Here is a 22046-nt window from a genome sequence, read left to right as displayed (position 1 = left end):
GCATATTCATCATTACACAACAGCAACATTATTACTGTGCACATAACTCCGCCCAGATAAATTTGAACTTAGTCGCGCGCTCGACATCACTTTGGAAATAAAATAGCGTGTCTAGTTAAAATTGAAATTTGGAGTCATATTGTAGATGAATGCGCATTGAAATAACTTTTGCATTTGATCTGGAATGAATAGATTTTCGTATTCTTCGATTCTACGAAATTTCTTAATTATGGACTCGATTTATATGTGACAATTCCACATGAAATACATCGGATTGAAGAAGCGAGGGAGAAGCGTGTTGACATCTGCAAATGTGTTTCTGTTTCTGTCAATGAATGTTTGAAATCATAATGTGGGGAAAAAATGAAGCCTTTCAAATGCAATTATCAAAAAGACGCTATGGACTTGAATGCTTATTTCATTAGGAGTACTGTAAAGAAGATGCAATTACACTTATATTCGAAATTACAGTACAATTTCTAAATTTATAATCAAGATAGAGAACCTATGATATGGTTCATGTAATTCGGATTTGCAGAACTAAGAAAGTACATTTTGAGGAAATTCAGGATGTAAAACTAAGTATATTTTTGCCATTCTTATTACCAGCTAAAGAAGACAGTTTATGTCTTGTCACTTGTATGTTTGTAAGGACCCTTTCTTGCGTCTACTGTATAGCCAGCCTAAACCTGAAACATTGTATCAAAAAAGTTAACGCGGAATGTGCCAAAACAGTTGGCATATGGCAGTCCACGAAACATCTGCTTTACTTCATTCAGAAACAAATTTAATCATCCAAAACGTAAAGCGCCGACTACGCGAGTGTACATGATTTGTTTACAAATCAAAAGTGCTGGCATATGCGTCCATTGTTTGTTTACAATAGAAAGTAGTTCCTTTATGCACGTGAGTGCAATATGAAGGTGTGCAATATCGTAAAATACTGAACGATTCTGACAATGTAAAGTTAACGGAGAAAGAAATGAGCATATAATAATAGAACGATTTTCCACGTCGTTGTCTGAGTTCAACACAAAGTGGATATTTGGCATTTTATAGAGTAGCTTTTTCAAATTCTTTACTGACCATGATTTCTTTTCATTTTAATTATGTTCACCTTCAATTTGCATTAAAGACAATTTGAAATATGAACTAAATAAAATTTCAAGATGTTGACAAGGTTTGTTGCAAGTCAAATTTCAATCTTGCACACCAGAAGAGACAGGAATCTTAAACGTATAATTGGGTAAATTAAGTAACACATTTCAAGACAATTTCTTTGGGCAAAGAAGATAAAGACTTTTGTAAGTTAATAAAACGTTTCCATAGTTAAAGTTTTCTCAAAACGTATGTCCAAGATAATGGAGAGAAGAACGTAGAAAGAGTCAACAAGATAATAAAATACGCTGGTAAACAGAAACCAAGGAGTATTTGAAATACTGCAGCAAAGTAAAGAAAGGAAAACCAAGATCACAAGATAACACGCAAACAACACATGAAATTAATTATGACGACTTCAATTTAATTAACATGACAAGAAATGTGTTGTTCTAAGCATTAAAACAAAATATATGACTTTGAAAACTGGTGCATCTAAATTTTCATGTATAATTTGAACACACAATAATATTATGCCATTAGTAGCCCTGACAGAAGCAATATTGTCCCCAGAGGGTACACCACCGAACCAGACTAGGCATTTCAACGATATGTCGGTCATCATTATCATTTTTCACTATGTAATTTCAACCATTTGGTCTTCTCTTTGTACTCTAAATTTCTCGTCGCACTGTCGAGGACTGTTAGCCAGCTTTTTGAATAAGTCTCTTTGCTACCTCAATATTGATGCTGCAAAAAGATATAAGTCCAGCTTGTAAGTTCGTATTGTCTGCCATAGAAATCATTTCACCCTGTGAAATGTTCTTTCCTATTCAACAGTACCTGTTCCATTATTGTTAGGTCTATTATTTACACACCATGACAACTGTTGGCTTCTCAAACGGTGATGTACATGCTTTAGGTTCTTCGTTACCATTATTGATCACACATGTGTTGCTTGGAACTTTCTGTTGGAATTCTAGAATTGTTTTATCTCAAATTGCTTCATATATATGTCATTGTTATTTAACATGAGTGTAATCTTTAACAGGTAAAGATATTTTATATTCAGGCAGCTGTTATCGCATCTGGAATTAAACAAGATATTTCTGTACCAATTTGACTAATTCTGTTAATTTTTATCCGTTTAATGCATTAACTAAATCCCGCATCCAGATGGTGCCATGCAATGCACTCTACTGGTTTTAGCTGATTCTGCTGAACTCTCATGCCAAGCTATGATCTGTATCTTTTCACTGGGTTAATTGGATAGCTTTTAAGTTGCATATATCAAAACCATATAAAAGTGTACATGTGACACATGGAGTTTCGGCATAGTTAATGTGTATCTCGATATATCTGATGGTACCTTCACTTGAATGAAGTACATTAACCAGCTTTGACTATTAAATTCAATCACAGAAGAAAGGCAAGGTGTTGTACTTGTTAGTTGGTTTCATCCGAAGTTCAGTCATTTATGATAAAGCGTTATAGTTTATTACCCATTGGAGTAGTTTAAAAATGATACGAGATTGACTGTTCTTGTATAAATTCGTTCTCTATTTAATATTTTCCACAGTAACGTATACTTCTCTGTTGATTTTTCCATCTATAGTTTACGTTTTCTACATTATAATACCAGCTTTATCTCGTTCCCGTTACATCACTCTTTGCATCGTTGTAATTGGTACTCACAGTGAAAAGAGTACTGGTTTTGATTTCATCCATATAGTGCAATATTCTTCCAATTAATTTGGGGTACTTTGTGACACATATTTGTGCATAAAACTTTCGTGAATACGTTAAATTGAATATAACCAAAATTTTTGTCCGAAGATACGATCAGTGCAATGGTGCAATTGATATGCCTACTTTAATTGCAGATTTGGAAACAAAGATCTTATTTCTTCAAACATGTATCAGCATCTATGTGATTTTCATTATACCATCTATATTGTTCAACATAATGGATAAAATAATGTGGTCTTTGATATTGTATTTGAAGTGGGTTTCTAATGGCTTTTTTTAAGATATAGACGAAATTAAGTTCATATTTTCAATGTTATATCATTTCATTTCTTCGTTAATGACAATTAATTCCTTGCTAGGACATTACTTAAGTTGTAGTCTAATTGCCATGTTTTTCTGTGTCTACTCTTTTATTATTTACATCAAAGGCTTCCCTTTCCCTGTTATTAATGAATTAAGACAAATTCACATGCAAGGCATTTCTCAACGCTTTGAACTGGCTTACCTAAAATTACTTGCCTGAATTTAAATACTTTGACGCTAAAGTTAGAAATGTACATGTTTTTGGATTTATCATTGTACGTTTTATCATAGTTACATTGTAAATGTATCTGCTTACCACAGGTCATCCACGTGACTAATATCAACTCTTTTCTTGGGTAAACTTTTCTCCCTTGCTTTGGTAATGGGCAAGTAAATAGTTCAGCGGGGCATCAATTGATTTCAGTGTATTTTATTTTCTTGATGTCCTATTTAATTTGATTCCATATTGATATACTTATTAAGCGATTAGACTTCAGAACCGCGATGATGAAGTCTTAAGGTATTGTCTTTGTCGGCTATTTATACGGATAAATAATCATCTAGATAATACCTTACGCTTGATAAAATATCTTACAGTATTAGTACCAAGGCAACGGCTTGACCGTATATAATAGGTATTTATATCTTCAATTTTATAATAGGTATTTATATCTTCAATTATATAATAGGTATTTCTATCTTCAATTATATAATAGATATTTATATCTTCAATTTTATAATAGGTATTTATATCTTCATTTATATAATAGGTATTTATATCTTCAGTTTTATAATAGGTATTTATATCTTCAATTATATAATAGGTATTTCTATCTTCAATTATATAATAGATATTTATATCTTCAATTTTATAATAGGTATTTATATCTTCATTTATATAATAGGTATTTATATCTTCAGTTTTATAATAGGTAGTTATATCTTCATTTATATACTAGGTATTTATATCTTCAGTTTTATAATAGGTATTTCTATCTTCAATAATTTGCAACTTTCTGTTTGAGTCAAAAATCTGCCATCATTTATTTTTTTTCAAACACAGATGCATATGCAGAATCATTCTGTATTATTTTATTCTTCACGTTATTCCCCATAAACTCAATTTGGTATTAGATATTCGGTTGTGAAGTCAGTAACTGAAACTGAAATTGAAATGATCATCTCTAGAAGTTCGTCAAGATTCATATTTGGTGGCGGACCAAATGCAGGCTTCAATAACTTTTCCAAACTCACGTTGCTGACTACAGTGAGATCAAAGCTTTATGTTGCATGGTTATTTGAGTTGTTGATTTTTCTCGATTTAGTAGACATTTGTCGGTAAGAAAAAGCTATCAAATTTATTAGTTTTAAAAATTTTGGTTATTTTGTTTCATCTGAACTTCATTTATATAAAGTAAAGCGTTAACTTTTCAACCCGTAATCGATCTTGTCAAATAGATTATATGAAGTTATATGAAACTGGCTATTCTTGTATAAACTCGCTTTGTATTTGCTATTTTCCTTGTTATGAATAATATTCTATTGAATTTTTTTCCATCTATACTTTTCATTTTCTACATTTTGATACCAGTTTTATCTCGTCTCTGTTACACGGTCTTTGCATCGAATAATTGTTTATTTTATTTTTTATTTCTCTCTATCATGCCTTGCTTGTTGCATTTTATAATGTTAAAACTTCTGAATGTACCATTTGCACATGAAGTATAATATTAATGACAATTCTAAGAAATCATGTTGAAAGCCTTAGGGGGCACATGTACCGAAAACTGGAGTGTTATGTACTTCTCGGTACCGTAGGAAGAACTGGATATTTTAAACCCGAATAAACGTGCGCTGTTTATAAGTTCATCCATATACTGTAGCATCCTTCCCATACAAACTATATTTATAACGAAATAGAAATCATGCATAAAATTATGTATGCTTGATACATTCCGTTACAAAATTAGTATCAACTAAACGACCGTATAAATAGGCATTTATGTCGTCAATTATTTACAACTTTCCCTGAATAATTTCGAGCTGACTGCTGATTTCACATTTGAGTCAAATTGTATTTTGCTCAAAAGGTTCCCTTTTATACAAAATAAGTATGTGCTGTTTTATGTTTCACTTTGTTCTCCATAAATTCTTTTTTTTTTTTAACTTTTGTAAGTCAACTTTCTAAAGTTTTAAGTTTGTTCTGTACACATATTATAATACAAATGTTTGCATTTACCTAAATCAAATGGGTAATTTATTATTTTGTAATATTGCCCTGATTTCCTTTGTAACAGCGCCCTGACTTCCTTCGTAATATTTCCCTGATTTCCTTCATGACATTGCTTTGATTTCCTTTGTAACATTGTCCTGATTTCGTTCGTGAATGTTATTTTCTCTTTCTTTTAACGTTTTCATATTATTAGAGGAATTAGCCTATGTAAAAATATTACTTATTTGCTGTAACTGTCGTGTGCATTATTTTAAAGTTAGTGTTGCCTTATTCTTAGCAATGTTTGACTGTTTTGCTTTAATGTTGTTGTTGTCTGCAGCGATTGGTTAAGATTAAAAAAATTGCTTCCTGTTGTAAGTCCACATCGAGTGCTCTCGTATCCCTATATTAGTAGGTTGGTTAAAATTGACTCTCATCGATACTCCTGTCCTCACATCGATACTCTTCATCTCGCCTCATTAATCCGATCGATTATTCAAAGAGCATATATAGAATATAAATATTGATATACGTACTCACAAAATTAAGTACTTACAACAGTTTAGACATGCAATTATGGATGGGTTTTTCACAAGTCTTACTATCATATTAACATTTAACACACGAGTACTTCGAGCACTAAAAATTCCAATTTCGCACTCCATGACACTTGCAAGGTAATTACCGAGGGGGGGGGGGCACATCTTTCAACATTTTACATGCTAAGCATTTATAATATTAAATCGTTCAGCTCGCTGTGAACATAGGTACATTAGCAGCGGCAGAACATTATACGCTGTCCGCACACTCTAGGCTAAATTGTGCCGTATATATATATTGTGCTGTATATATATATATATATATATATATATATATATATATATATATATATATATATATTTATATATTGCTTCGGAACAAAATATATGTTTATCAAAGTATTGCTTTATGTTCTTTCTTCGCAATGTATTTGCAACAATTACCTTGTGTTCTACATGGCAACAGTATTAACCTGTTATTGAATTGAGTTACCTATGCCGCGTTTAAATTAAAGAAGATATACTTTCAAGCTTATTGGCCAAATACATTTTTGAGACTCGTCTTTAATTAGTGTTTTAGTCGACTTCTATTATCACCGTCTGAATTTTTGTCACTTGTTATACAGCAAGCAAATTGTATATGCAATACAAATATATAATTTATGATCGAGTTATAATACTGATTATAGCTCTTTAAATCTTCATTGATAGATAGTACTGCCATTTACAGTTATTTCACTTGTTTCAACAGGTATATATTTTATATAGTTTGCAAGCCAAAATTCATTTATAAATTAGAACTCTTCATTCAATAGTTTGCTAATCAGACAAAATATCGCAAACAATTTGATAGATTGTAAAAAGCAGTGATATGTACAGTGAGTTTGTCTACTACTTTGATCTATATTGATGGAGTTATGAATACAGTCACTCAAGTTCAAATTCTATTCAGGCATTATACTTCAACAGATTTGATTGTGTGGTAAGATACTGGAGTCACTGTTCATTGCGAAAATGTATAACAACTTAATTTCTGATTGTCGAAGATGATATGATAGTACTGAAAACGGATACTAATCCGTGGCCTCCTATTCTTTATAGAAAGGCCCTTATGCCACACCTCAGTCCCACAATTCATATGGTCATTTAAGTTAGTGTTTTGTGATTTTCGCGCTAATTATTAGACATATCGGGTGCGTTAGTTCAACAAGACCGTTCTGTAACAGATCTTGCGGCAACATTGTGAAATAGACCAAGAAACGAACAAATGCAGATAATTTCTGAAATCATGCAATTAAACTACAAATTAGAGGTTATAAGAAATATCCATTTCAATTCAAGGTTCGGTGAATGTTTTTAATGACAAATGAATCGCTGTTATGGATGCGTACCATATAGCTTGAAAGATTAATATTGATATAACACATCAGTATGATTTTAAAACTAAAGCCTTTTAATCTCCCAAATGCTTTCTTCAAATAACCAGTAAAATTTATTTGAAAATGCCGGTTATCATATTTCGCCTTCCCATGATATGGAATTTAAAGTCGTAAATTGAATGAATATTGTCAGATAATATGATGAACGGTATTTTGTACTATCGAGGTTAATAAAGTTCGTGTCCATTTTTACCTGACATATAACTGATTCTTACCTATTTTTAAGGTAAATGCAATTTATCCTATTACACAAAGCGTCTTGGCGCTTTGACAGATTGTCCGAGTGAACTATATACCAGGAATGAAGATAAATTGGTGACGATAAAATGACTGTGCATATAAGTTTGTATGCATGGAGTCGGTTCATGTGTTTGTCTCCTGCATGACTCTCTTTCTGTATGCATGCTATCGAATGTTTTCCGTTGTTTCCACCGAGTTGAGAAAACTATTCAATGACGATGAGTATTTAGTTCAAAGCAGCAGCATCTCGAATAGCCGTATTAAAACACAACCATAGCTGGCAAATTTTATCAAAACAGTATATAGCTTATATCATGGCAATCATGGCATTTGCCAGTGTAGTCTGGGCTGTATTTATTTTAGTAGATTCAGAAGAAAAGGTAATAAAAACCTTGAAAAAACTTCTGTCAAAAGATGCGATAACAGTTAAAGGACTTCAAAATACACGTGTAGTCAATTTCTTTTAAACGGATGTAGGAAAGTTTTCAATCTGGACGAAAGAGGTAAAAATTAATAACACTCTATACAATTAAACCTAGATAAACCCCAAACATATCGAATTACACCCCCACCCCACACACCCCACACATACACCATTCCCGTGTCCAAACAAAGAAATTATAACCTTCGAGACTCAAATAATAAAAAGTTTGCAATTTCAGATTAGATTAAATCAGATCATTTTTGTATGCTCTTAACATTGCCCTTGTGGAATAATGTTGAATAGGATACCCAATGTTGCATGTCTAACATTGTTTTGCAAAACTGGTTATGTCCAAATATCGTATCTAGTAAAACGCCTATTTTTGTCAATCAAGACTTAGATTGCGTCAGAATGTAAAGACGTTAAAAGCCCATCTTTATCGTGTTCAACATGTTGACACTCCTTGTTGTTCCTGCGGTGGAACAGCAATCATCTTACATTTTCTCATGTTCTGTCACAAATATTGTAATAATAATAATAATAATAATGAGGACTTTGTATAGCGCCTAATCTTTAGAAGTTCTAAGTGCTTTGTTGCATTAGACAACACATATAAGATACAATGACATATACTGATATGATTACAAAAACAAACACCATGAAATTAGAAAACATAAAAAACATGCTGAGAATATTTAAGGTAGGAAACATTATTAGGCCTTTAAGTTTGTTCTTGCAGTAGAAATAAGTGAGTTTTGAGAGCACTCTTGAATGTGATCACTGTGTTTTTGTGTCTAAGTTCAGTGGGCAATTCATTCCACGTTGCTGGGCCCTGGTATGCAAAAGAACGTTGTCCATATGACTTTGTTTTCGTAGTAGGAATAATGAGTATGTGATTGTCAGAAGAGGAGCGTAAGTATCTTGCTGGTGTGTACACATAGGTGAGGTCAGATAGGAACAGATTTGATGAGAAAATTACCCACGATGCTTTATCCAACTATTATATTTACTGCTTTGGGGAGAGGGCAGTGCAAATTAAAAATATAGAAATCTACAATATGAATGCAAATATACAGCTGAAAACGGACGATTTCAATTGCTTACTAAAGTCAAGAATGCTGTGGTTGTGGCCCCCTCCCACTATTTTTCGGTTGTAGTTACTGTTACAGTGTTGACAAGTTAAAATATACGAAAATATTTGTATCATAAGTTGCAATAGCGTGTGCCAACCGCATTGTATCATAATTTGACAATAACATATCTTAGCTAATGTTTAATTTTAATATGTTCCATTTGATTTGGAATTATATGGATAATCATTTGCAGCTGAAATGTTTGCGTTCTTACTTGAATTATTTTTCCCAAATGGACATTACATATAATTACACAGTGAGGTTTTTCTTTCCTCAGCTACAGTATTGCTGAACATCCTACACCGACAGAATAGGGCAATATTTCTCATGTAAAATATGAACTATTTTCTAGGAGATAAGATCACATCAGTTTTATAAGTTCATACCGTAAAATTGTTTGTTAAAAGTTATGCAAAATATCAAAAAACAATCGCAATATATTTAAAACAAAAATAAATATAGAAAGAAAGAAAGAAAGAAAGAAAGAAAGAAAGAAAGAAAAAAAGAAAGAAAGAAAGAAAAAAGAAAGAAAGAAAGATAAAGACTAATTCAAGTAATCGCCGATTGTGCTGTTGGTGTTTACTGTAAGAAACATTTCATTTATTATTATTATTATTATTATTATTATTATTATTATTATTATTATTATTATCAGCATCAGTAGTAGTAGTAGTAGTTTTAAATTAATAAATACAATAATCTTGGAATATAATAATTGTACTTTCTTTACATACTTACATCAATAACGTTACCAGATTGGATCCAAAAAGGTAAGACAGAACTGGTTATTTTCCTCATATTATAATATTGCAAGGAACGCCATCGTGGTCAAACGAGCACAGTATAACATATACACAAAGATCAAGATCAAATCAAAATCTTTCATAACTTCTTCGAAAATACACATAATAAGGGTTCCAACTGAATAAGCAACAAGTCAGGTGATTTCAAGTATCAATATTTCCACCAAATGTAAACATATAACTTCCTTCAAAAAGATTTTATATGTTAACCACTAAAAAGAATGGTTTTAAATTACATAGTCCAAGTTCATAATTCCTTGCAATGGACATATGTACCTTCCGAATAAATGCAAATTCATAACCAACATTATACAGTATTTACCAATTAGGCCGTAGCTTCTATTGAAAAACACAACGTATAAATCGAGTCCAAAATGCAAACAACAAAGATACTGCTGCCGTCACATGATCCGGAATATCATGGTGTATGCTGTTTTTTCTTACGATTACTATTTGCAAACTGCTTTAATCCAGTTCTACCGGTGTATTATTCGAGCATGGGTATGTACGGATTGCCGTTGGACTTGAGTTACAAGCGAGTATATACGGTATGGACCACGGATTTCTCCCTAACACATTAAACCAAGGTCGTCGGGTGGCCGACTGGTCTAAATCGCGCACCGTTACGGATCACTGCCATCTCACCTCTGTCTGCGTGGGTTCGAGGGTTCGAGTCTCGGGTTCGGCCAATGTGGGTATGTGAGAATGTGATGTGATGTGATTTTGATTTTTAACGTAGCTTTAACAATTTTCAGTCATTTCGCTACGATGTCTGCAATGTGGCAGTTTAGAGTGATGTCTAGCACTGGGGCATCATGCCGCAGACATGATACATGATGTCCCACCCAGTCACATTATCCTGACACCAGGCGGCCGACCAGTCCTAACACTAACCTCTTAATGCTGAACGCCAAGCGAGGCAGCTGTTAGTACCATTTTTGTAAGTCTTTGGTATGACTCGGCCGGGGATCAAACCCACGACCTCCCGCATCCGAGGCGGACGCTCTAACCACTAGGCCACCGGAGCGGTCGGTGTGTGAGAAAGCTTGCCGGTTGCTTTTCGTGGGTCGCCGGTTCCTTCTGTGGTTTTCCCGGGTTCTTCCTCCTCCATTTATACTGGCCGCCATGTATAGCTGAAAACTGGCGTTAAACCCTCAAACAACAACAACAACAACAACAACAACATTAAACCAGTAAGGTGCAACATTTTATTTGTTTATCATATTAATCCGCGTCCATGGCAAAAGTGAAGGAAAAATGTGATGTGTATTGTCTTTTTTATTGTTTGGGCTATCACGGCAATCTTTGTAATACTAATACATTCAAGTCATGAATTTCGGCAAGACATGCATAGAAAATAATTGGCTGTTTTGTACAATGTAGGCAATACTGTCATGAGTGCTTGCTGTTAATTTCTAAAACATAATTCTTGCGTAGAAAAATGTTCACGTATTCACGGAAGACCACTTGGAAATAGGACTTTTTGATACACATTTATGTTGAATAATATAAAATTATAGACACTTATAAATTGGCTATGTTTACTTTTGTTAGAGATGTCAATTAAAGGTTTACAGTAATATGCTGTTGTTGCAGGTTTAAAGCTGTTTTTTGAAACATGATAGGCCATACTCGGCCACTAGAATAATTAGTGAAGAAAGAACCCGGATAACACCGGGAATAGCCAACGATATATGGGAAGCTTCTCACATACCCACACTAGCCGAGCCAGAGATTCTAAGCTACGCGTTTAGTGGGGAGTTGTCATAGCCACCGACATATAGGAAGCTACTCACATACCCACGCTAGTAGAACCAGAAACTCTAAGCCACGCATTTAGAGGAGAGATGTCAGTGATGTAAAGGTGAGCGCTTTAGACCACTCGAGTACCTGCGGCCCCTGATATTGTAATATAAAGCGCTAATATATCAGATATACCTTAGGCACGTGTTAGATATGGGCAAAAAATGAGAACTTTCCTCATTTTGACTGGCTAAAATATTAAGCAAATGTCATTTTAATTATTGGAAGAGAAAATCACCATGAAGAAATAGTGAAATTATAATGTCAATAAAAAAATGTTTCTGTTAGTTAAAATTGGCCAAAAATAACGATATGAATGAAAATATCGTTAAAGCTACGTTAAAAATCCATCTCTCTCCCTCTGTCTCTCTCTCTGTCTCTCACTCTCTCTCTCTCTCTTTCTCTCACACACACACACACATACTTCCCTGCTCGTCTATGGAGACATGCGACAACACAAGAAAGAAAAAAAAAAACTTACCAAACAAAAAAATAAAAAAAAAAAAACCTGCCATGACATTTCTAGTGAGTATTTATGATTTACTTCAACAAAGTTTTATAAAACTGCGACGAGGTTGAGAAAAATGTTGAAACTTTCTAAGGCATTGGTGCAGCGAAACGGTGGAGCTATACATGTATTAAAAAACATCATACATTTCAAAATAAAGAAAAATCAACAACAACCAAATTTACAAGGGAGATAAATCGTTTGCGTAATTGTTAAGCTATAAGGGTTATATCCTTGTTACTTAAAATGTTTGAAGTGTTGGTGCAGTTGGGATTAATTTTTTCTAGATTTCTTTTAAAATATCTAACAACGAATCACAATTTTTAGAAAGTAAAATAACTGTATATATTACTTAATTAAATATAATTTGTTTAAAAGTAATCTCAAACAGCTTTTTAAGCATCTTGTGACATAAATACGAATCTAAAGGAACAATAGCATTGAAAAAGTCACGAAGAAAAGATGAATAAAGAAGACTATTTTTAATAACAAAGAATCAACCCCTCGCCTAAAGAAGGCAAGTTTCTTACAGTAAGTCAAATACACTCTGCGATCACAATGAATGCAAAACATCCGCTGTTAGGAAACGGTTTTAAATCTGTGCACAAAGCTCAAGAAATTGATCCGTTAATAAACGACGCATCCAACGAAATTAAGGAGGATCTCGTCAGGTGTGGAGTTATTGCATTAGAGCCACGTGACACATTGGGATAAATAACCAAATAAATTATAAGCTGATATCATTATGCCAAAGTTACTATGGAAACGAGTGAAACAACTTAGGAAGTCTTATGCATATAATAAAATTCATCTTCATTATTATGAAGTAAGTTTCTTGCTGCATATTTTGTAGTATCTATTACTACATCCCCAACATCAGTTAATATACTGTTACACGTATTTACTTGACCACATCCCCAGCATCAGTTAATATACTGTTACACGTATTTACTTGACCGAGCGGTTGTCAAACCCTGGCGCGATTCTCGCTAGAAGTCATAAGTTTACCCCGACTTTCCAAAGACTTCCATACAACTTCAGGTGTAAATTAGAAAGCCCGACGTGTCCATTCTATACCTAAATTTTCCTCTAATTAATGCAAGACCACAGATAAAACAAACTGCCAAATATCTATCAACCACACATCTGCATGTTTTACCTTCATCATGTTTCCGTACCGCCAACCGTTCACGCCTTAGAAAATATGAGTACCCCCTAACAATGGGAACTATTTTAACTCCGCAACCTTAGGCCAGTCAATGTATGCTTTCCAGGCACATTTCGCCAATATAACTGCACCATATTCGCCCACATGGCGACATAAACGGTGTCTGCCAAGTCCCTTCTTATTTATTCCCTTGTGTAATTTACCGGTTTAATACCGTAAATACTGTCCTTGCAGTCACGTCACCAATGTATACCACTAGATTTTAATATGGACTATTTTACGACAGGGACATTCATTCGGTTTTGGCCGGAATTCACTACTAGTGAACCATGGCATCATGGAAACACACTAACACTTCACTCCATGACGTTTGCTCCTAATAATTAACTCATTATTTCGGGCTAGGAATATTTCCATGGCGCCGAATTCCAATAATCACACAAGTAATCACACAAATCTAAGAATTCCTTAAAACAGGGCGCTATAACCAAGTGCGCATACTCTAAATGTATTACAATATCAACGAACATCAGCTAACATAGCAACCAGCATCAGTTAACATAGCAACCCGCATCAGCTAACATAGCAACCAGCATCAGTTAACATAGCAACCAGCATCAGTTATTAACATACCAACCAATATCAGTTGACATTTCAAACAGTATCATTTAATTACAAATAACTATATTTGAGTAGTTTCCAATTTTAATTTTATCTTAAACACATCAAAACATATACTACACTTGCAGGATAACTTGGTGTAATCAAAAACACGATTGCGGCGTCGTGATTCAAATGTCAAAAGACCATGAGATAGCAGATAACTTTTCAATTTAATTTGAAACACATTGATAATGACGGCTCATTTTGTACAATATAATGCATCATACGTCCTTAAATTATAGAGATGGGTAAAAGCCTCTTTCTTGAAAAAGCAAACGTAACGATAAAAATGAATCTCTGAAACCCTTTACACGGATTTATAAACTATCTTGTAGATTATACAATGTCAAATGTGTAAAAAAAAGTATGCTCTCTTACTTCTACCGCACACGCAGATAAATTATATCATATCTAAATCTAATCTGATCGTATAATACCCATTGAACAAAAAAGTCAATAAATCAATTCCGTATTCAAAACAAAATTCAGGACACTGGGATAATCATAAATCTAGACCTTCATAAGTATCGAGACGTCAACTGAATAATGACAGCAATGTTAAACCTTCAGATTAAGAAATTAATTGTATGTAAAATAAATATTTGCTAAAATATAAGATCAAAAGTTTCGAAGTTTATTCATTATCATTTTGTAGGATTACATTTGAATTTTGGTGGGAAAATACAACTGTCCTTTTCAGCACAAAAGGTAGATGGATGAAAAGATTATATATATATATATATATATATATATATATATATATATATATATATATATATATATATATATATATATATATATATATATATATATATATATATATATATATATATATATGCGTGTGTGTGTGTGTGTGACTTACAAGGATTGTTTTTTAAAATTAAAATACTATTTGTGCCAATTGAACGTTTCGCATGTAATTGAATGTCATCTTCAAGGTATTATTATAGCCGAGACACACAAATTGTCATAATACTTTGAGCAACTTGGAAAGACGACGATCAAAGTAGACAATTTCAATCCGGGTTTCGTAACGGTTCTTGTTTCGTCAGCTCGTTATTTTTACGTGCATTGTTGTGTACGGTTTGGTACATTAGCAACCAGATTTTTGAATATTAATGCACCAACCTGTACCCTTGATGACAGATGCAAAATGCGATCTGACGAAACATCCGGAGTCGGATAAGATACTATAAATGGTTACTAACTATAGTAAGTGTACTCTTCATTAGAGTTGAAAAATCCGTTGACATGTAGCTGTAACGATTTAATTTTCTAGAAATTTTCATTAAGTACAATTTTTACTGTTGTAATTCACATTTGTATAATTTTAATAAACGTTGTGATTGCTGGTTAAGTACCCCAATATATCTAACATTGTGTAAATATACTGCTGTGACGATGTATTTGGTTGGGGTGGGGTGCTCCCAATATTTTATTTAAACTATTATAGAAGTCTCACCCAGGCTCTGTTTTCCTGGAAGTCAAATTTAGTGAAAGATAGATGTTTAGAGATCAAACACAACGCCGCGGTGATATTCCCAAGACAGGTAGATTATAGCTTCTTTGGCTCTGTAGCTGGGGCTTAGCAAACGTGACACACCCCCGCTTGAGAATGAAATGGGGATTCCGCTTCCGGTTACTACACGCAATAAAAGTAACAAACTCATAACGACACTACACGCTGACTACGGCAACGAAGATACACACAATCTATTGAGCGATCTATACCGTTTCAGTGCTCCTGCTCATAAAAGCGGTGCTACGTTCTCGGTTCCATTCACGTATCTGATCTGCATCTGGTACTGCGGTAAGAACAGCGACCATCGCATCAAGCATCCATTCAACAATTTCTAGTGCGCAACATTGGCGAGGGTTTGGTGGTCGGTCTCAAATATGAACTTCCGCCCGTACAAACATTGCTCTAACCGTGATATCCCGAACACGATTCCGAGGCATTACCTCTACGATACGGAGCAGTTCTTCACAGTAGCAGACAGTTTCCGACTGGCGTACGCGAAGGGAGAAAACGTCCCATCGCGCTCTTGCACATCGGAGCACCACGCCAGCAACTTCTCTATCTCTTACTGTTGTTCCACAGTCAACATGCGGTCACACTCCACGTCCGAGGGTGTCTCTGCCCTTGTTAATGGACAGCTCAGGAGGGTGTTCGCACCTTCTGTGTCGCTTTCATTGTCCTCGGTGACGATCGTGGCGACGACAAAATCGCTGTCGGTCTCTCTTTCTCGGTGTCTCTTAATGAGATTAGCATGGTACAGCTTCTCCTTAGTCTGTATCGCTATCTGATTAGTTTGACTCCCGACATTCCCAGTTACGACGTACGTGCCCCTCCAAGAAACTTGCTTTGTTCTTGGGGCAACAGCGACAACACCTTGTCCCCTTGTTGTAATACTTCGCCCGACGTGACTACGCTCCCCTGAGGTTCTCCTGTGCGAGGAAAAAAACTTCCGCGACGTACTGATAGGTAGTACGTACCTTTACGACAGCGTGATCGTCCGTCCACAGCTGTCTCAGTACGGCGAGGGACCACGTATGGTCCTCCCATACAAGAGTTTAAAGGAAGAAAACCCTAAACTCGCTTCTGGTACTTCCCGATATGCGAAAAGCGTGGCAGGAATATAACGATCCCAACCTTTGGGACGGCCTTCACCCAGATTCTTAAGCGTGTTTTTCAGAGTCCCGTTAAACCGCTTGACCAGTCGGTTTCATTGGGGGTGATACGGTGTAGTCGTGAGGTGTTTAATCGACATCAGTCGGGTCACCTCTCCCATCATGCGACTCATGAATTGTGTCTCTTGATCGGTTAGGATCTCGTCGGGCACTCCGACTATTGACAAAATCACAAGAAGCGATTCGTCGACGGTTTCTGAATCGATATTACGCAACGCGATATCCTCCTGATAACGTGTAGCGTAATCTACGACCGTTAGAATATAACGATTTCCTTGTGCCGATGCGGGTTTTATTCGTCCGATCAAATCCATCGCGACGCGTCGAAATGGTTAATCGATAAGGGGTGTACTACCCAAATGGACGGGTCGATAATCCGTTTTCGGTGCTAATCTCTGACACTTGTCACACGAGTGACAGAACCGCTTAACATCTCCTTGGACCCCTCGCCAGTAGAAACCCTTTACAAGACGATCATGCGTCTTGGCAATTCCCATGTGTCCTTTCATGAAATTGTCATGAGTGAGTTTCAACACTTCATCTCGCTTCACCTTGGGCACGAAGGCTTGCTTGAAGAGCTCGTGTCCTTTCCTGACGTGGCGATACAAGATCCCCTACTTGTATACAAACTTCACCGCGCCATTTGGAATTTATTTCTCTGGTCCTTCTGCAGCGTATTTACAAAGCTTTCTCAACTGGGCTGGAAGTACGTTGATGACCGGTGTTGACGTAACTTCCACCAGCGTCGGTTTCGTCTGATGAATCTTGGACCTGGTTTCCACAGCACTCATCGGCATCGGTTTGCAGGTTTCTGGGTTCGGTTGTCGAAACACATAACATCTCAGTATGACGTCACGTGATAGCCCATACAAGCATGGCAGCTTCAATTTCCCCTTCACGTACTGTGAAATGAGGTCAATGACAGCCACTGGCAACGAGACACGTGCGCTATTCGCGTAATGGACCTCAATTACCTCCCCTGATAGTCCTCAGGCTTAACATATTTCTTGTCGATAAGGGCGGGAACGCTACACAAGAGGGTGGCCCTTTCTCCGTTGACAGTTGCGGAAACGAGGTTTGCTGGTTTACAACTTACATCCGTCTCGTACTTCTTCCCAGCGACGGAATTCACCTGGGTCATCCTGCCCTTGGGTCCGTTCCTTGCAAAATGCCCAGCGTGCTTGCAGTTGTAGCATGTCGGGGGTCCTCGCCGCCCTGCAAGGACCGTTTTCGTGGATGAGGCCTGTCCGGGTCTATGGGTGGCATACTTACCTGTAGTTTCCCTCCGACGTTCCCGTCTCCCTGACGGTTACGGACAGCCGGCTCTTCCTCAACCATAGCGCGACTCAGTGGGTTGGGATTGATCGATACCCCCGGAAACTCTACTCTTCGAGTGTGCCTGCTTGTATCTCTCCGCCATGCTGAAGATTTCTTCGAGAGTCTTGTACTCTCTCTCTGCTAGGAATACTGTCAACTCGCGACGGTAAGTACTCAGGACATGCTCCTTGAGTATAACCTCGCGTAATCAGTCGCACGATCGTTCGACTACTACCATCTTTATCCACTTCTCGAATAACCCTCGAACACGGGTGTGGAATTGAGAGTTTGCTTCCATTACCTTTTTCGTCGAGTTCCCGAAACGTTTACGGTGCGTTTTGGCGGTCAATAGATAATGGCAAAGAAGGGCATTCTTGCGCGCGTTGTAGTTGTTAGCTTCTGCAGAGGCTAAATTATGGTAAACTTCGCGAGCTGCACGTTGTAAAAAGGCCGAGACGTTAATTGCCCAATGTTGCTCTTGAATTTTATGAACTCACGCGAGTTTCTCAAATTGCATGAGGAAATCGTCAATGGACTCGTTGTCGTCGAATTTCTCCATTTCGAGAGCGTGAGCGAGCTCTCTTTCTTTCACGGTCTTTGATATCATGGCCAGCTGTAGATCTCTTCCAGCAGAATTTTCGGTCTTCTGTGTCTCTCTGTCAGCTGCCATCTTGGCCATCTCCAGCTCTCTTACTGCTGTTATCCTGGCCAGCTCCAGCTCTCTTTTGGCTGCTTTTCCGGCCTTCTAGTCTTTGATTCACTCCTCGATGAACGCTGCTAGGAGATCTCCCTCGCAACCTAGATCTTCCGTGCCCATGGCGCTATACTCTTTAATCATCTGTCATTCTGTATACACTTTATGATAATAATAGCAGTAAATGATACCTTGTTACGACTTACTAAACAATTGAAAGATGTTTCAAGTTCCTAACCCAATATTTACCTGTTGACAAGAACTAAATTCGCTCAGGTAAGATATTTTGCCCGATATTTGCTTCACAATTCCGGTAAGTAACTGAAATCTGCCAAGCATGCAAATATCAAAATATAACATACACAAGTTGAAAATGATAGAAATTCAAAGTACACAGGATGGGAAATGTCTTACAACTGTTCACTAATACTTCCTAATAACTAATACGTTAGGTCGTAAATATAATATTTATGTCTGATTCAGATCCCATAAAATGCCATCACTGTGACGAAGTATATGGTAGGGGATGGAGTGCTCCCAATATTTTTTTATAAAACTGTTATAGAAATCGTACCCAGCCTATATTTTGTTGGAAGTTAAATTTAGTGAAAGACAGATGTAAATCTCCGTTTCCGCAGTCAGCAATGCCGACGATTAGATGGTTGAGTATACAAAAAGGTTGAAACTCAATGAATAACAATTTAATAACAATTCAATAATCAAATGACTCAAATTTCCATTTACACTTCTGCGCTCGACCCTTTAATAAGCATATTGCATCACTTGATTAGCAGAGTGAGATTGATTTCTACTTGTTGTTGTATTTCTACTCATCTGTTATATCCTTTCTCTCTCATATTTCTCTAATTCCTTCTCCTCTTCCTCCTCCTCCTCCACTTTCTCCCCGACGACTGCACTCCGTCGACTTCGATGGTTTCGGCTAACCTCACTTCCATCTCCAGCTCTTGAAGACTCGGGAATCAATAGAACTGGAAGTTATGTCCCCTAAAAAGCTTCTTTTTGAAGCTTTGTCTTTCTTTTGAATCTGCCTGTAAGTTTTGCCGCCAAATAACTAGCGGCATCTTCTCGGAGTTACCCTATAGATCATCAATCTTCCACAGCGAATGCTAGATTTTATTTTACCAGTTCCAAAGGTATCATTCTATTCTAAATTGTAACCACGACATCTATCTCAATTTTTAATTGGATATCGCTGTGGACCGATCCAATCAAACGTAACCGACAATGTCGCTCTCGTTGCCTCTTAAGGTGGGGACGGACAAGAACACGCCTGGTTTACCTCGTGGACTTTCCTTTGATCTTGAACAAACTTTTAACATATATCTGTAATAACGGCAAGCCTTTGTTAAGTGATACGACTGTCGCTTACGCCAACTCAAGTTTCCGGTCTCTGGCTGGTCATGGAAACCTTGCGTAAGAGTTCAACACTAACCCCACGGCAATGTTTAGACATCAGACACAACGCCGCGGTAATATTTCCAAGACAAGTAGATTTTAACTTATGCATGACTCTATTGATTGGGCTTAGTAAACCTGACAACTGCATTTATTCCTCCTACATTCTAAGTTGTTGCAGCGAGATGATGAAGCAACATTTAATCTACTAAACTGTTAGTTAATTGGAGAGTTCGATAGAGACATGGCTGAGACATTTGTAAATGAAAATGAACAATGTGTTAGGGAAGACATATTTGTACACCATGAGCCTGATGATACACTGAAATTTATAGAAAGTACGCACTTTTTGATGTAAGGCTAGTCTCAGAATTCTTGATGTCAAAAAATGAATTCAGAAATTTACACAAGATACATCTGAATTGGAGAAGCACCTGGCTGGTTTTATACTCAGTGTTAGGAGAAACGATGGATCTGAGTTTGAACCGAACAGCTTAAGAAGTATCATCAGCTCCATCGTTTACCACCTTAAAATCAAGAAATATGCAAGTACAATCATGAGTGGAACAGACACAAATTTTGCATTAACAAGAGAGGCTCTTCGGGCTAAGCAAAAATATTAAAAGTCTAAAGGAAAAGGAAACCAACCCAATCGGAGTCAACCGATCACAGACGAAGAAATAAATGCATTGTATAGCAAAACTCTAATGGGAATGGGAACACTTGAAGCCATTGTTAACACACTGCGGCTTAACAACTCTGTGCATTTTGGTTTGAGGGGAGTGACTGAACATTACAATCTGAAATGGGGGATATTACACTAAAGAAAGATGTGAATGGCCTCGAGTATCTTGAACTCACTGAAAGGCAGACAAATACAAGGACAGGATCAATGTCATGGACATAAGAGATGTTAATCCTAAGATGTATGACAACAAAAACAAGAAAGAGAGAGATCCACTTGCTATCTACAAACGGTGTGCTGAGATAAGACCAGCAGACTTTTGACAACGTGAAGATCCTTTCTGTATTGCGCCCAACAATATGCCAATCTCAGCGACATACTCAAAATGCTTTCGATGTCGTACACGTCGTCTTCTTCTTTGGTGACACGTTGTAACTCGGGCAAATAAAACGTTCCTTTGAGCACTTCTCCGTTCATGTCTTCCAATTTATAGACGGCAGGATGACGGCCATGCACTCGTCCAGTGACACGAAACAATTCGGTCGTCCAGTTAGGTAAGTAACCTTTGTCGAAAGTGCGTTTGGTTTTGCCAATGCGCACCCAATCTCCTACGGTCAACTCTCCACTTTTCTTGGGGACAGCCCTCGTCGGGGACGTACCAAACAGGCGCTCAAACACCAGTACTTCGTTGTCGGGAGTCACTTCTTGCGGGGCACGTCCAATGCTTCGATGGTAAGATTGGTTGTACGCTTGCACCAGGTGCGGTAAGATGTCGATGTACTTCAGAGTGTGGTGATGCGCAAAATATTTCCACATGAGTTCTTTCAAAGTGCGTTGAAAACGTTCCACGATGCTAGCTTTGGTTTCGGGATTCTCGGTGGTAAAAAAATGAATGTCACGTTTCTTTAATTCTTTTTGGAAAGCTTGGTTCAGAAATTCGGTACCTTTGTCCGTTTGCCATCGAAGAGGGTGACGACCGCTTTGTTTCAACACCCGTTGCAAGGCTCGCACTAACTCGCTGCTCGATTTGGAAGTCAAAGGTACGACCCAGGCAAATTTGGAAAAGACGTCGATGACACAAAACAAATATTTGTAGCCACGATTGTAGCTGGCCAAATGAGAGACATCGGCTAAATCGGCTTGCCATTGATGATCGATGCC

General features: G+C 36.7%; 1 protein-coding gene across 1 annotated transcript in view; it reads right to left on the bottom strand.

Annotated features, from left to right (window-relative positions):
- The window catches only part of LOC149799153 (A disintegrin and metalloproteinase with thrombospondin motifs 6-like), a 122403-nt gene extending 104292 nt beyond the window's left edge, over window positions 1-18111 (bottom strand). The window contains exon 1 of the mRNA XM_089958143.1: window positions 18046-18111. Within this exon, the coding sequence (XP_089814269.1) occupies window positions 18046-18111 (66 nt within the window). The remainder of the gene's footprint in view (window positions 1-18045) is intronic.
- Window positions 18112-22046: the final 3935 nt, after the last annotated feature.

This window comes from Sinohyriopsis cumingii, chromosome 5 (genome assembly GCF_028554795.1).
Source record: "Sinohyriopsis cumingii isolate HCF-2022 chromosome 5, ASM2855479v2, whole genome shotgun sequence".
NCBI lineage: Eukaryota > Metazoa > Mollusca > Bivalvia > Unionida > Unionidae > Sinohyriopsis > Sinohyriopsis cumingii.
Note: the sequence above shows the minus strand (reverse complement) of the source record. Positions and strands in the feature narration are given on the sequence as shown.